This window comes from Myotis daubentonii, chromosome 4 (genome assembly GCF_963259705.1).
Source record: "Myotis daubentonii chromosome 4, mMyoDau2.1, whole genome shotgun sequence".
In the NCBI taxonomy this organism is placed as follows: domain Eukaryota; kingdom Metazoa; phylum Chordata; class Mammalia; order Chiroptera; family Vespertilionidae; genus Myotis; species Myotis daubentonii.
The window spans coordinates 103405434-103419212 of record NC_081843.1 but is presented as its reverse complement, the minus strand read 5'-3'; the positions used below and the strand labels follow the sequence as shown (position 1 = coordinate 103419212).

The 13779-nt window shown below is 41.7% G+C and overlaps 1 protein-coding gene across 5 annotated transcripts in view; it reads right to left on the bottom strand.

The window, feature by feature from the left end:
- The window catches only part of CTNND2 (catenin delta 2), a 782618-nt gene that overhangs the window by 78197 nt on the left and 690642 nt on the right, over positions 1 to 13779 (bottom strand). For 3 of the 5 annotated variants that reach the window (XM_059694779.1, XM_059694778.1, XM_059694781.1), the window contains 2 exons: positions 9866 to 9940; positions 8424 to 8574 (listed from right to left, as the gene is read on the bottom strand). In XM_059694779.1, coding sequence (XP_059550762.1) covers positions 8424 to 8574; positions 9866 to 9940 — 226 coding nt within the window. The remainder of the gene's footprint in view (positions 1 to 8423; positions 8575 to 9865; positions 9941 to 13779) is intronic. The other 2 variants (XM_059694782.1, XM_059694780.1) reach the window with 1 other exon arrangement.

Below are 13779 nucleotides of genomic sequence, written 5' to 3'. Positions count from 1 at the left end.
ACTGATGGGTGTGCCATACGTTATTAGAGCCCCCTATTTCCTGGTTTTGCAAGGAGACAATGTGGGTGCAAAGTAATATTCTGCGTGCCCAAAGGATGATGACTGGGATGCGCTTCAATCTCAGGCTGAGAAATTTAGACAACATTTTGAGAAATTATCTCCTGAGTAGCATTTGGAATGCTGCTATATGATGATGGTGGAATCACTTTATTCCCCAGAGAACACACTCTTACGACTAGAGACTGAGTAAAAATGTATCCCAAAGTGTGGATGAAGATCAGTATTCACAGGCCTAGAATTCCATGGATATGCAGTTGCGAGAACACTAAGTGAAAGAGAATGTTTGGTGCATATATACAGTGGAAGATGATTCAGCCATAAAAAGAATCAAATCTTGTCATCTGCAACACATGGATGGACCTAGAAGATATTGTGCTAAGTGAAATAAGTCATAGGAAGACAAATAATATATGATTTCACTTATAGGTGGAATCTAAGAAACAAAATAAATAAACAAGCAGGACAGAAACAGACTTATAGATACAGAGAACATTTTGACGGTTGCCAGATGGGAGAAAGTTGGGGGGATGGGTGAAAAAGATGAAGGGACTAAGAAGTACAAATTGTTAATTACAGAACAGTCATGGGGCTGTAAAGTACAGCATAGGGAGTATAGTCAATAATATTGTAATAACTATGGAGGGTCCCAAGTAGGTACTAGGTTTATCAGGGTGAACATTTTGTAAATTATACAAATGTCTAATCACTGGGTTGTACACCTGAAAGTAATATAAATTGTATGCCAACTGTAATTGAAAAAATATTTTGAAAAAAGAGAGAACGCTTACAAAGCAATGTAACATTCAGAACAGAGTGGATACAATGAAGGCTCCCCCCCCTTCCATTTCTCCAAAGAAAAAATACACTTCTCACTAAATAAAGATTGGCATGTGTGGGGGTGGCATGGGGGGACAGGAGGGGTAACTGTCAATTTATTAACAACATTATTTTTTCCTTTATACAGTCTTTATTTTCACTTCAAGACTACTCATTTATATTTATTTAAGAACATTTATTTATTTTATTAAGATTTATTTATTAAAGAACGTTGCCCTTTAAATATAACCAGCAATCATTGTCTGTAGAATGGCCAGATGGAACCTTTCATCTGAGTATTTAAAACAGATTGTGGCAAGAGCTGGGAATGTCCTCCATCCCTCTAACCTTGTCCTCCCAGAATGAATGAAAGGGATGACTGAAAACCATGTGAGGCGAGAGAACTAGTACTGGATTTACTGCTTAAATCATAGCTAATTCCCAGGTCAAAACCACCCGTATTTTGTTCATGATTCACTAGTGTGGGAAAGTATGAGATGGGCACTGCTAGGTACACCTGGCGATTTGGGGCTCCTTTCTCTTTCATCTCTCCTGGGGGAATTACCGGTGTTTAGGAGCCAGCTGACTCCCCTAGAAAATGGCCCCTCCCTGACCCCAGAGAGTCAGGTTCTGTGTGGTGCTCCCTTTGAGGCTGGAATGGATCGAGAAGGTGTTGCCTGGACAGAGGCTCAGCTAGCTGTCAATGTGAAAAGGTCAGGCATGTGGGAAGAATGGATCATATAATATGAACGTGTGGGGCATCAGAGAAGGGTTCTTAAAGATCCTTCCAAATGTGGAGACTCAACCATCCAAATGAGAATAGAGACGGGGAGAGGGTCATGCAAAACAGAGAGGGTGAGGAGGAAGGACGGAGGCAAACTGGGGCAGGCTGGGTCCACGTGGCAGGGAAGGCCCTTCTCTGCGGTCCAGGGCGAGGAGTGGGCGCGGGAAGAATGCTTCAGCATCCCAGCCTTGGCTTGCCTACCAGACAGTGTGGCAAGCAGCCACCACCCAGGGAAGTGAAGGAAGGCTGCTCCATTAGCTCTGCCAATACCACCCGCAGGGAGCAGCAGCTCTGCCAATCTTCGGCAAAGATGCAGGTACACAGGAGAAAGCCTTACTATTTCCTACCCAGTCTCAAATGCCGGGAGCCGGTCCATCCTTGCTGTTTCAAGGGACCTGGCATATATGGCATACGGTTCTTCATATGTTTGCTCACCTTCTTGGTGCTGTGTTTTAACCAAGGTCACCTCTCCGAGAAAGTTTGAATCCCCAGGTAGGGATTTTCCCCTGAAGTTAGGGAGGGAATAAAACCCCTCAACTAAGTGCCAGGTGGGTAATTAATCCCTTTAACTACGAACAATCATGCTTAAACTACATAATCTTTTCTCCCTGGAATGGAGATAAGAAACGCCCTAACCTTTGTAATAGAGATTGATAGGATTGAATCAACTGGTATAAATACAGTTGTAACAAGACAGAAACACTCAGAACTCAGAACTCAGAACTTAGAACAGAATCAAGAAGACAGAACCTACACGGAGCCTAGAGACAGAAGAACTTTGCTGGAGAGAGCATGCCGGAGGATCCTGGAGAGGGACTGGCCTCGGAGCCTAGAGACAGAGCCTAGTGGGAGAACATGGCAAGGGATCCTGGACTGAACCTGACTACAGAGATTGGCAGGAGAACCTGACTGGAACCTGGACACTGAACCTGACTGGAGAGCCTGGACAGAACCTGGCTGGAGAACCTAGCGAGGAACATGGCTACAGAACCTCGCTGGAGATCCGAAGCAGAACCTCTCTGGAGATCCAGACCAGAACTTGGCTGGAGATCCGGGCTAGAGATCCTGGCAAAGCTGCTGATCAACTGAACATTTTCTCCATGTCATTCCTTTTTCGCCGACTCCGTCCACGCCTTTGGGGACCCCTGGACCCGCTGGGGTTGGACCCCTGCACTCAAAGCCCTTGCCACATGGCAGAGAATGAGCTAGTGTGAGTAGAGTCCTGGACTTCAGTGAATACCTAAGTTGCCCCTCTTTCCTCCACTCCCTGGATGCTGTGGGAAGAAGCTGAAACAGATATCCCTCCACACCTTCCTCTCTTTATTTGGGGTTCCCCAAACCTCCTCTAGATCCATTCTTTAGAATAATTAACTTTGTTATTCACCCCCGCATATGTACTATACATATGTCTCGTAGCACATATGTACTGAGTGCCTGTTACAGGTGTAGCAAAGTGCTAGACACTGCAGGAAATAAAAACAAATAGGGTACCAGATCCCTGCTTATGAAGTCATCGGGAGAAGTTGTGATGCATGCACATAAAAGACAATACAGGAATAAAACTACACAACGGAAACCTAAGATGAATGAAAACATTTTTTTTTTTATCAAGTAGGTGCTACCCACCCCCACTCTGAGTTCAAAGAGCAGTCCTCAGTGGGAAGACCACCTCGTGCTGGGCATTGAGTGATGGGTGGAGGTCAGTGCGTAGAGACTGTGAAGGAGTGTGCCAGGGAAGAAACAGCTGCAGCAAAGGTGTGTGCGTGAGAATGATGGTGCAGACACTGGTGTGGCTGAAGAATTCATGAAAAGCATAGTGAGAGAAAGGGGCAGTTTGGGAGGAGCGTGGACAGTGCCTCCAGTGTGACACCATGGCATTCACGGAACAGATAACCTTAAATACTGAGAAATATACACGTGTGGTGCCTGTGTTCTAACTATTTTGATACAGCCTTTTGATTTTCTGTGCTGTCTGGAAATGCAGCAAAACAAAACAGCACATATGAAATAACTCTCTTCAGAGTTATTTTCCATGGATGAGTAGCCATGGGTTAAGGACCAATGTTTGCCAAGTGCGAGACATCTCCCCTCTCTAGTGTTTATGTGTGCTGTACTTTTAAATTTTTATTGGAGTCTTGTTTGGCTTGTTCTGTTGGCAGAGGGGGTGGGGATTTGGCTAAAATAAGTATCTTCCATCTTCATCAGGAACTGTCAACCTGCTGAAATGTTGGGCAATTTGCAGACTGGTTAAAGTGATATAATGTTGTTTTTCTCTTTTCACTGAAGGGAAATCTTACCATTCGTTAAAAAAAAAACAATAAAAAATACCTTTTTGAATGATGAGATGACACTTGGAAGGATAATTAATATTTTCAAAAGACTACAAAAGAATGTATGGATGCTCATTAAGCTAGACAACTGCACCAAGTCACTCAGAACACAAAGATCTAGCTATGGACTCGCTGCCTGCCTGGTGGTAGAGACATCTCAGAAGCATGGGCACAGCCTGAGTGGGACATGGGAGAGGCAGGGTGTGACGTTCCTTTTGGTGCTACTATATGACCCTCATTAGAGCTGATGCAGTAGGCTGATGGTTGTTCAATAGCTTATCTGGAGTTTTCCTGATAAGAGAGTCAGAGGAAGATAAAACCATTTGCTGACCCGAGTGTGGTAGCAGCTCCTCTCCCCATCCCGAGCTAAAAGAATGATCTAAGGAGAGAGATAATTTAAAACAAACCCCCAGAACCAGTGGTGGGAGGAACCGGATTCCTTCTGACCTCCGGAGTGCCTGCATACGTCTGGTAAACCTCCGTAGGAAAATGAACTGGCTTTTGGATGACTTTCTTTATTAGTATAAAATCATTTTCTTTTGTTGTTTGACTTAATGTGCTTACTTAATGTTTTGCTGATTTGGAATTCATTTCAAAATGATGGTCAGACAGGAAAATATGTAGTTCAGTCATTTGGCAAATATTTATGACGTTCCTACTGTGGACTGAGGGCTGCTCTAGGTACATGGGCTACATCAGTGAACAAATGAGACAGACTTTCTGACCTTCATGGGCTTCCATTCCAGTGTGGGGAGATGGACAGGTAACCAGGGAACTAAATACCATGCTGTATACTGGAAGGTGATCAGTGCGGTGGAGAAACGGAGGCCAGAGAAGGTTCTGCTGGGAAACTGGCACTTGGGTAAAGACCTGAATGGGATGAGAGCTGAGGTGCATAGGCCCCTGGAGGAAGAGGATTCGAGCCAGAGGGAACAGCAAGTTCAAAGGCCTGAGACAGGATTGTTCCTATGGGAACCATGGTGACCCGGTGGGCCTCAGCAAAGTTAGTGACAGGGAGGAGAGAGGGTGAGGTTTGAGAGGGACAGCAAGCTGCACCGTACGGAGCTGTGTCTGCTGTAAAAGCCTTCGTTCTATAGTGAGACAGATGAGGAGCTATTGGGAGTTTTGAGTGCAGAAATGACCTGCTCTAAGGTTTTAATAGGACCACTCTGGTTTCTGCATTGAGAGTAGCTGTAGGGGGCAAGGGTAGAAGCAGGGAGACCAGGCCCAACTGGGGTGACTCAGTGGTTGAACATTGACCTATGAATCAGGAGATCATGGTTTCACTCTTGGTCAGAGCACATGCCTGGGTTGTGGGCTCAATCCCCAGTAGGGGGCATGTAGGAGGAAGCTGATCAATGATTCTCTCTCATCATTGATGTTTCTATCTCTCCCTCTTCTTTCCTCTCTTTGAAATCAATAAAAACATACTTGATAAAAAAGGGTGGGCAGGGAGACCAAGTAGATGGCCATGATAATAATCCAGGTGAGAGACGATGGGAGGTTGGGGGAAAAGCAATGAAGGTGAGTTGTGTCAGATTCTGAGAAAACACAGAAGACCAGATTTGTTGATGGATTGGATATGAAGGGTGAGGAGTCCAAGGGGTCTGTAAGGTGCCTGGCCTGGACCACGGCAAAGACAAACTGCCATTGGCTATTGTGAGGAGACTGTGGAAGGATCGAGCTTGGGGAGAAGACAAGGAACTCAGGTACGGAGATGTTATACTTGAAATGCCTGTTAGGTATCCAGTGGAGATACACACAGTTGGATACAGAGATGTGGGATTCATACTAGAGATATCTATTTGGGTCAGAATATGGATGATCTTCAACACCATGAAGCAGGTCACCAAAGCTTTGAGTGAGATTTGGTAGAAAAGAGAAGATGTAGAAGTTTATAGTTTTGTTCATGGTTCAAGATCAATGCCACTTTCTTTTCAACATGTAAAGTTCTACATAGAATTTTTCTATAAAAATCACCACTTTGATACACTATTTAAAGTAAGAGAATCAGCAAAGGTCTTTCTTTTCTCCTAGATAGAATACAATGGTGTGCTTTTTGTTTTGTTTTGTGAAATTCTGCCTTTTTTTTTTTTCATTCGAGAAAAATGTCATTGATTCCGTAAAGCCTGTGACTGCGATATTTTCACTCCTATTTTTAAGAGATTGGCTCCCTTTCCTGTCTGGTGACATTAGATAGTAAAGGCTTAATTGAACATGGGCAATATGGAGCTCCAAATGTTCCTGCCACAGATAGAGTGCTAGATAACTGGCTTCCAAGGAAAAAGGGATGCCTGGAAGCTAGAAAACCAATTAATAGTTCCCTATTTTGTTATATTTTAATCCACCGAAAGAAATAAAACACACAAACCCACAATACCGAGTGGTGAGTGTCCAGGCAGTAGACTGATTAGCTATTGATTTTTCCTTCATTTTCTAGAGGAGCAGAGGGATTTTATCAGAAACAACTACGTACAGAAAAGGAAAGCAAGCAGGGAGAGAGTACCTTGACCTTTTGAGCTAATGGGTTAGTTTCAATACTTTATAAAATCCACAAATAATACTTAAATTAAATTCAAACATAAACATCAAATTATGTTTGTTTCATGCCTTATAATGTACTGCAAGTATAACAAATCATTGCATGTATTAGAGACAGATTTGAAGTCTGGTTTCCTTATAAGTAAACACATACTGTACAAATTGGATGTTTATTGGAAGATATAATGGGTACTGTGAAATGGAGGAAAAAATTGCAAAGGGCCTAGTGTGCCACGCTCAGGAATTTGAATAGCAAAAATGAACCTATGTATTTATGTAAAATTCGTGTATGAAATTTGGATCCACACCTAGTATTCCAACTGCCTCAGAAAAAAAATCTTGCCCTTTGGCCCACTCACCCGCTTTCTCTCAGATTCCCAGAGGCTATATACCCTGAGCCTTTGGCATGGTGGGTGGTTTAGCTCCCTGCTGCTTGACCTTCATTGACACCTATTACCTGCATTCAGTCTTGCCAGGCTTCCTGCTGTACTGATGGACCAATGACGTCTGGAATGATCTCTTTGATCCAAGATGCCTACATTAGGAAGATGGTCTTTGGTAGACTTGTGTCTCTTCCCAGGTAGATCTCTGTGGTTCCTTGGTTCTCGAGGTATCAATCATCCTTGGCTTCCCATCTACCCACTGTAAACGGAGGGACAAGGGGGCCTCTCCAGCTGGGCTCCTACCATTCACTGCCCCAGGCACACGAGGTCCCATGAAGACTTGAACCCTCTGGCTTGCTTCCAGATCTTCTAGGGGGCCTTCTGCAGAGGCAGCTCCTTCAATGCACATGATCTATTCCCCGCAAATATCCACATGGCCCAGTCTCACCTCCTTCAAGTCATGGCTCAAATGTTACCTTCCCAACAACTCCCATCCTGACCTTGACATCTCATTTAAAATCACAACTGCTTATGCTAAGTGAAAGAAGCCAACACCAAAGCTCTCATATTCTATGATCCCATTTACATGAAACTTCCTGAATAGAAGAATCCATAGAAACAGGGCACACATTGGAGAGTGTCAGCACCTGGAGGAGGGGAAAGTGGGGGTAACTACTCAATGAATACAGGGTTTTCCTCAGGGCGCTGACAGTGTTTTGGAATTTGGTTATCAGTGGTATACTTTAAAATGGTTAATTGTATGTTATGTGAACTTAACCACAGTTTAAAAAATGGCAACCTCACTAATTACTGTCTCCTTTACCCAGGTCCATTTCCCCCCTAGAATGTTCCTAACACACAATGGGATTCATGGGTGCATCTTGTTTATGGTCCATCTCTGCTCTCCCGATGGAAACTCCACTAGGGCAGGCTTCCTGTCTGCTTTGTTCATTGATGTAATAATCTCTGGACCTCGAACAGGCCTGGGGCAATGTAGGTCATGATACATATTTGGTGAATATATAGACAAATGTTTGACCTCTTTAATGTTCATTAATAAAAGATCCTCCCTATTCCTTGAATACCAAATTAAAGGAAGAAGATTCAGTAAACAATAAAAGAGCCAGCATGGTCTCATCCAAAATAAATGACAAATTCGAGAGGAGAAGCTAAGTGGCGTGGATCCCATTACAATTCCTGCTCCCCACATGGAAAATAAAGAGCTTGACAGGGATTTAAAGGATCAGAAAGATGGTATCTTGTGCTGAGCATAGCTTTTAATTTGCAAGGATTAGAAATGCCAACAAACGTTGCATTTTCCTCTGAATTCTAAAAGATAATTCGGGTCATTGGATTTAAGCTAGGAGAACTAGGAAAATGTGGCCCCTAATAAATGCACTATTTCTGCATGCACATATGTTCTGTGAGTAGATTCAATCACATGGACCCTGCCAGGAAATATTTTCATTGAAAAACTGAGACACTGTGAGAGAATCGGAGAGAACATACCAATGAGCTCCTTATTTCGGACGTCCAGGGCCATGTTCCGGAGCGCCGTGGCCACTGCGCACACCACACGGTCGTTATCTATTCGGAGCAGCTCCACGAGGATGGGCAGGCCTTTCTCTTTCCGGACAGCAGCTCGGATGTACACTGACCACTGCGAAAAGATGAAGGCAAAGACCTTAGGAATGGAGGAGGCAAACCCTAGGAGCAAATAGCACGTACAGTTTTCAGACTGTCCTTTGCAGGAACCAAAAAGGTTGAATTATCAAGACCTAATTGTAAAATAGGTTGAATAGGTTAGACATGTATTTAAACGTTTTCATGTTATATTTTGCCTTCACAATATGGGAAAGGTTTCAGGGTGAGTCAGCTAGCCACATTTTGCTTCTCTGGTACCAGTCTTTCCTTTCCTTAGATTGGAAAGCCATCTGTAGCCATTTGCATGATATATATACTTGATGCTTTGAGATGTGAAGGTTTGGGACAGAAATCGGGGCTACTGACATTCAGAGGAATAATAAAATGAGCCCTGGATAAAGTAGAAAATGATAAAAGATTGAGTGTGGGTGATTGGTTTAAAAACAGAGATTTAATTTGGAGGTGGGGCATAGAGATGAGTTGCTAAACATATCATCAGTAAGTTCTTTGCTGAATAATAAAGATTAAATAAGTCAGAAAAAGGTAGGGGTGAGGAGGGGTAAATATGACATTAAAAATCAATAGTTAAAATTATAAACTAGAAAATATTTAGATCAAAATGTGTTGTGTCTAGGGCAGTGATGGTGAACCTATGACACGCGTGTCAGAGGTGACACGCAAACTTATTTTTTTGGTTGATTTTTCTTTGTTAAATGGCATTTAAATATATACAATAAATATCAAAAATATAAGTCTTTGTTTTACTATGGTTGCAAAAATCAAAAAATTTCTATATATGACATGGCACCAGAGTTAAGTTAGGGTTTTTCAAAATGCTGACATGATGGCTCAAAAGGTTCGCTTATCACTGGTCTAGGGCCATAATTCCATGTTTACTCTATAATATAAGATATATAATTTGTTTTGGGTTGGTGATTATTGATCATAATGAAGCACACCTAATGTTACTACTGAAATGTACTTGCAATATTCAGAATGATAAAGCATTCCAATCCATGTCACAGAATGTAGGAAGGCCAGATTCTTCCGATATTTGCATATACACTTTATACTATTTTATGGTGTTCTAAAGAAGAGCGTGCACTATAAAAATCAACCCATATAAGGTTTAATCAGTCACATTTTCATTTAGGATGTAAGAAAATGACATTGATGACAGGAAGTTTTGGATTCTGTGGTTGAGTCCTCTGGGGGACCACCAAAGGTGGAATAAAGTCCCCAACCCCCCCGCCAGGCCCCTCCACCCCCTTCCCCATTGGGGCAGACACCCCAGAGCTGGCTCTCACCTGTGGCAGGCAGGGAGCCCCCTCTGGTAGTGAACGTAGGGCATACGCCATGCCTGCCACATCCTCAGCCCAGCCCTGCATGAAATATGAGATTAAAAAAACACACAACTTCATCCCATCCTACGTTAGAAGTCACATTCACATAGTTTCTTGTCACCATCAACTCGTCCCATAATCTTTCCCTTGCCCCCACTCCAGGAAGCCTGAGGGGGTGGGAAGCAGCTAGAATCACTAAAGCATCTCTTGATTGCGATGAACTATTTCACAGACCTGCTCTCAGGGAGCAGCCAAATGGGTGGTCAGGGAGTCTTAGACACGGAAAAGCATCCAGGTTTGAAAGCTGTTTCTTGGAATTTGGAGGGAGGTGCTCTGTGAACATAGTACAGAACCTCTTTCATGTCCACTAGAAATTTAATTCGCAATTTGAAATGCTGAGACATGATTTTCATCTACCTCCTCCTCTAGATTTATAAATCTCTGGTCTCCAGGGCCCAGGGGAACCTGAGCTTATGCAGCACATGCATTGTTGGGTTCGTCCTTAAAACTAGGAAGGGAGGTGAGAGAAAGGAAGAAAACGGAAATCAGAAGGTAGGCTTAATGTTTACCAATTGTGAGATGAACATCAACAATTGACTGTATACTGGGGAGATGTGCTGGCCCTTGGGGAGATAGTGGGAATGTTCTTGGCAACTTGGGCAGGCTGATGCATGGGTCCTAGAGATGGCCTCTTCTCCGGCACCACCTCATTCCAGTTGAGGATGCTGTTTTGAACATTAGTGACCCCTTCTAATTCCCTAAGACGCTGGAGGTGGCATTAGTATTCTTATTTATAGAGAGGAAATCTAGGCACAACGTTGTTAAGTAACCTGCTCATCAGGGTCAACGGTGCCCCTGACCCCAGTCCTGTTACTCCAAATCTGCTTCTCTTTATGATGCTGACAATTTTCCCTCCTCTGCCAGCATCTCATTCTCTCTCCCCTAATCCTCTGTGCTCAGTCCCCCAGACACTGCCTTGCTCTCCACTCCCCTCCATCCTTCTAAACATTGATAGAGAAGAACTTGGCCATATTTGAAATAAGCCAAGAAGGGAAATTTATGATTGTATCATTTTAGAAGTCCAGCTATTATATCCTGCCCATGTGGGATGGAAAGATGATTTAGTGTTTGGAAAATAAATGAGAGTCCTTCAGCTTTGTGGAGAACTTATTTGAGAGTAAAAAAAAAAAAAAAAAAAAGGAGGCTATATATGGCCCAAAATGTTACAGATACACCTTTTGGTATCATAAAATGGTCAACAGTGGTATGTTCTCCCTAAGTGAAAAGGGATAACCAGACAACAGATTTCAACTCGTATTATTACAATTGCTGCATAGAAAATAACTTTTATTTTGAAACTTTTAGTTTTGTATGGTATGGAAAATTCCCAATATCAGTTTAGAATAGGACGACTCAGAATAAACTACTTACATTTCACTCAAAACATGCTGCAAGTTTCCACAAGGTTTCTTGACATGCAAAAATAGGTGATAGTGATGCCTTTTAAGTAGCAGGCAAACAATCGACCAGTCTCAGAGGTAATGTGTGACCAAAGTGTAACCCACCAAAAAAGGAGTAAACCCATTAGAGGTGGAAAGGAGAAAGTCACCAGACAGTGTTATTGGGAAATGAGGTATGGTTTCAGGTACACTCAATACAGAACCATGAGGTTCCTATAGAGTTTCCTAAAAGAAAAGTCAGTTGCCTTGGAATCATCCACTGTGGTGGTTAGAGGTGCATGGGTTGCCAAGTGTTTTGTGATCTAAACAAAAGTAAGAGTACCACTGGCATAACAACATGAACAAGAGAGAAACGTGTATCATAACCCATTGTAGTTGAAGTGAAAGTCTTTGGGCAAAATGAGAGCACTGTGCACTGAGCACATGTGTACAGAGATACTGAGAGGGGAGCTATCAGGCATGGACCAGGATGCTTCTGAGAAGAACGGCTCATGAGTGGAAGAGAGAATGCTTGATGATGCAAGAGGATGAGAAGGAAGAGGAGTAGGAAGGGGAGGGGGGAGAATGACAAAGAGAAGATGGAGAAAAAAGAGCTGGTCCGGGAGAAAACAATTGATGTTTAAAACTAGGAAGGGAGGTGAGAGAAAACAATTTATAAGCATAAATTATAAGCACAAAAATGTGACCCAAATTTCTCCTGCAGAAATGCTTTCCCAATGAGGACCTCAGGAGAGTTATAAGCCCTTATAACAATCTCAACTATAAGAAACCTAACACTTAACCAAATGCCAAGCACAGTTTTATTTTTTTACATGTATTAATTCACGTAATCCTCATCTCATCCCTGTGCAGTGTGTGCTAGTGTTATTCCCACTTTACAGATGAGAATAAGGAGGCACAGCAAGGTCCTTCAGCCTGCGGCTGCTTGACCAGGTCTTGAACCCAGGAAGCACTGCCTCTCTAGAGTTGGTGTGCCTGACTACCCTTCTCTTCTTCATCTCAAAAAGACAAGTATAAATTATATACATCTGCAATCATAGTGATATAATTCTTTGCAAATTCACCAATTAATCTTGGCCTAATAACTCATGTTATTATTTTAGTGTTTCAATAACTCATTTGGCCTTCCTCTAAACTCCTGAGTTAAACACCCTTGAATATTGGCAATGGAAGTCCTGGACATTTCAATTTAGCCCTGAGAACAACTAAGCTATGCTCAATTCAGCATCTTTCTTGAGGCTGTTGACCAGGCCTCTAGGGACGAGTCTCAAATTTCTTGGTTCTCTTATTTTTTTATTCATTTGGGCCACATGGCAGAAGATTCTGTTTTCACTACATCTATGTTGCTATTATGTTAGCTCATCAAATATTAAAAATTAATATTCAAATATCTATTTAGTCTACCTTATTTTAAAAGTAAATGAGGAAATAATAGTCTTGACAATAATCACATTTTAGGGGGAAAGTTGACTAAACAAAGATATCTAAAATGTTTGGCTTAATAGCAAGGGCAGATATAGTTCTACAGTTCAAACCCTGGGTTTTCACAAGGTTCAATTACAATAGAAATAACCCATAAATGGGAGTTCAAAGAACATTTGGTCACATCTTTACAAATCTTTAACCTACTATATCTAATAGTTTTATTATTCTGTGACAAAAACATCATTGTGCTGTAAAAGAGGAAAAGGTAACTAAATTCCACATTGGCTATGAAAAACATTTATCACTTTGCTTCTGCCACAATGCTATTATGTTTTTCTGATGCTCATAAACCAAGTAATGAGGGTTTGAAAGTGTAAAAAGTATTTAGGGCCATTATGAAGATGTGTTTGCTAGTCAACTTGTCACATAAAAGGACTGTGCATGATCTCCCCATAAAGAGTAATTATTGTTTTGGGAGATGAGACTATAAAAAGCAATCTCTATGCAAAATGCTGGTGTTTTACCTTCACATTTCTGCTTTCGTTTGGGTCATAAAAAGTTAAGGACACTAAAAAAAGTCACTAAATTTCAACAGTTGCTATGAAATCACATTCTTGAAATTCTAGGTTTCAGATAGTAACACTGTCTATACAAAAATTGAGGATATTGTGTATCCTAATTTAATCTTTTACTTAGTATTTTTTCTTAAGTGAAATCTTTTTTTTAAAGCAAAGATTTACTTATTCTTTGTACAAGTTGTTCTCAGCCATTTAAAAATTATAACAATTTATCAGTGTTTGGCTTAATGGAGATTTTTCTCAAATCATCCCTATGGATTATCTTCCCTACCCACATAATCCTTTACCATTTAATATGATAAATTAATAAATTACACAACAGATGATGATAATGTAATTGTCTTTTATGCATGCCTGTGTATTTGCATTTTTATAGTAAAGCTCTTATGGAAGCACATATACTTTTAACTATACA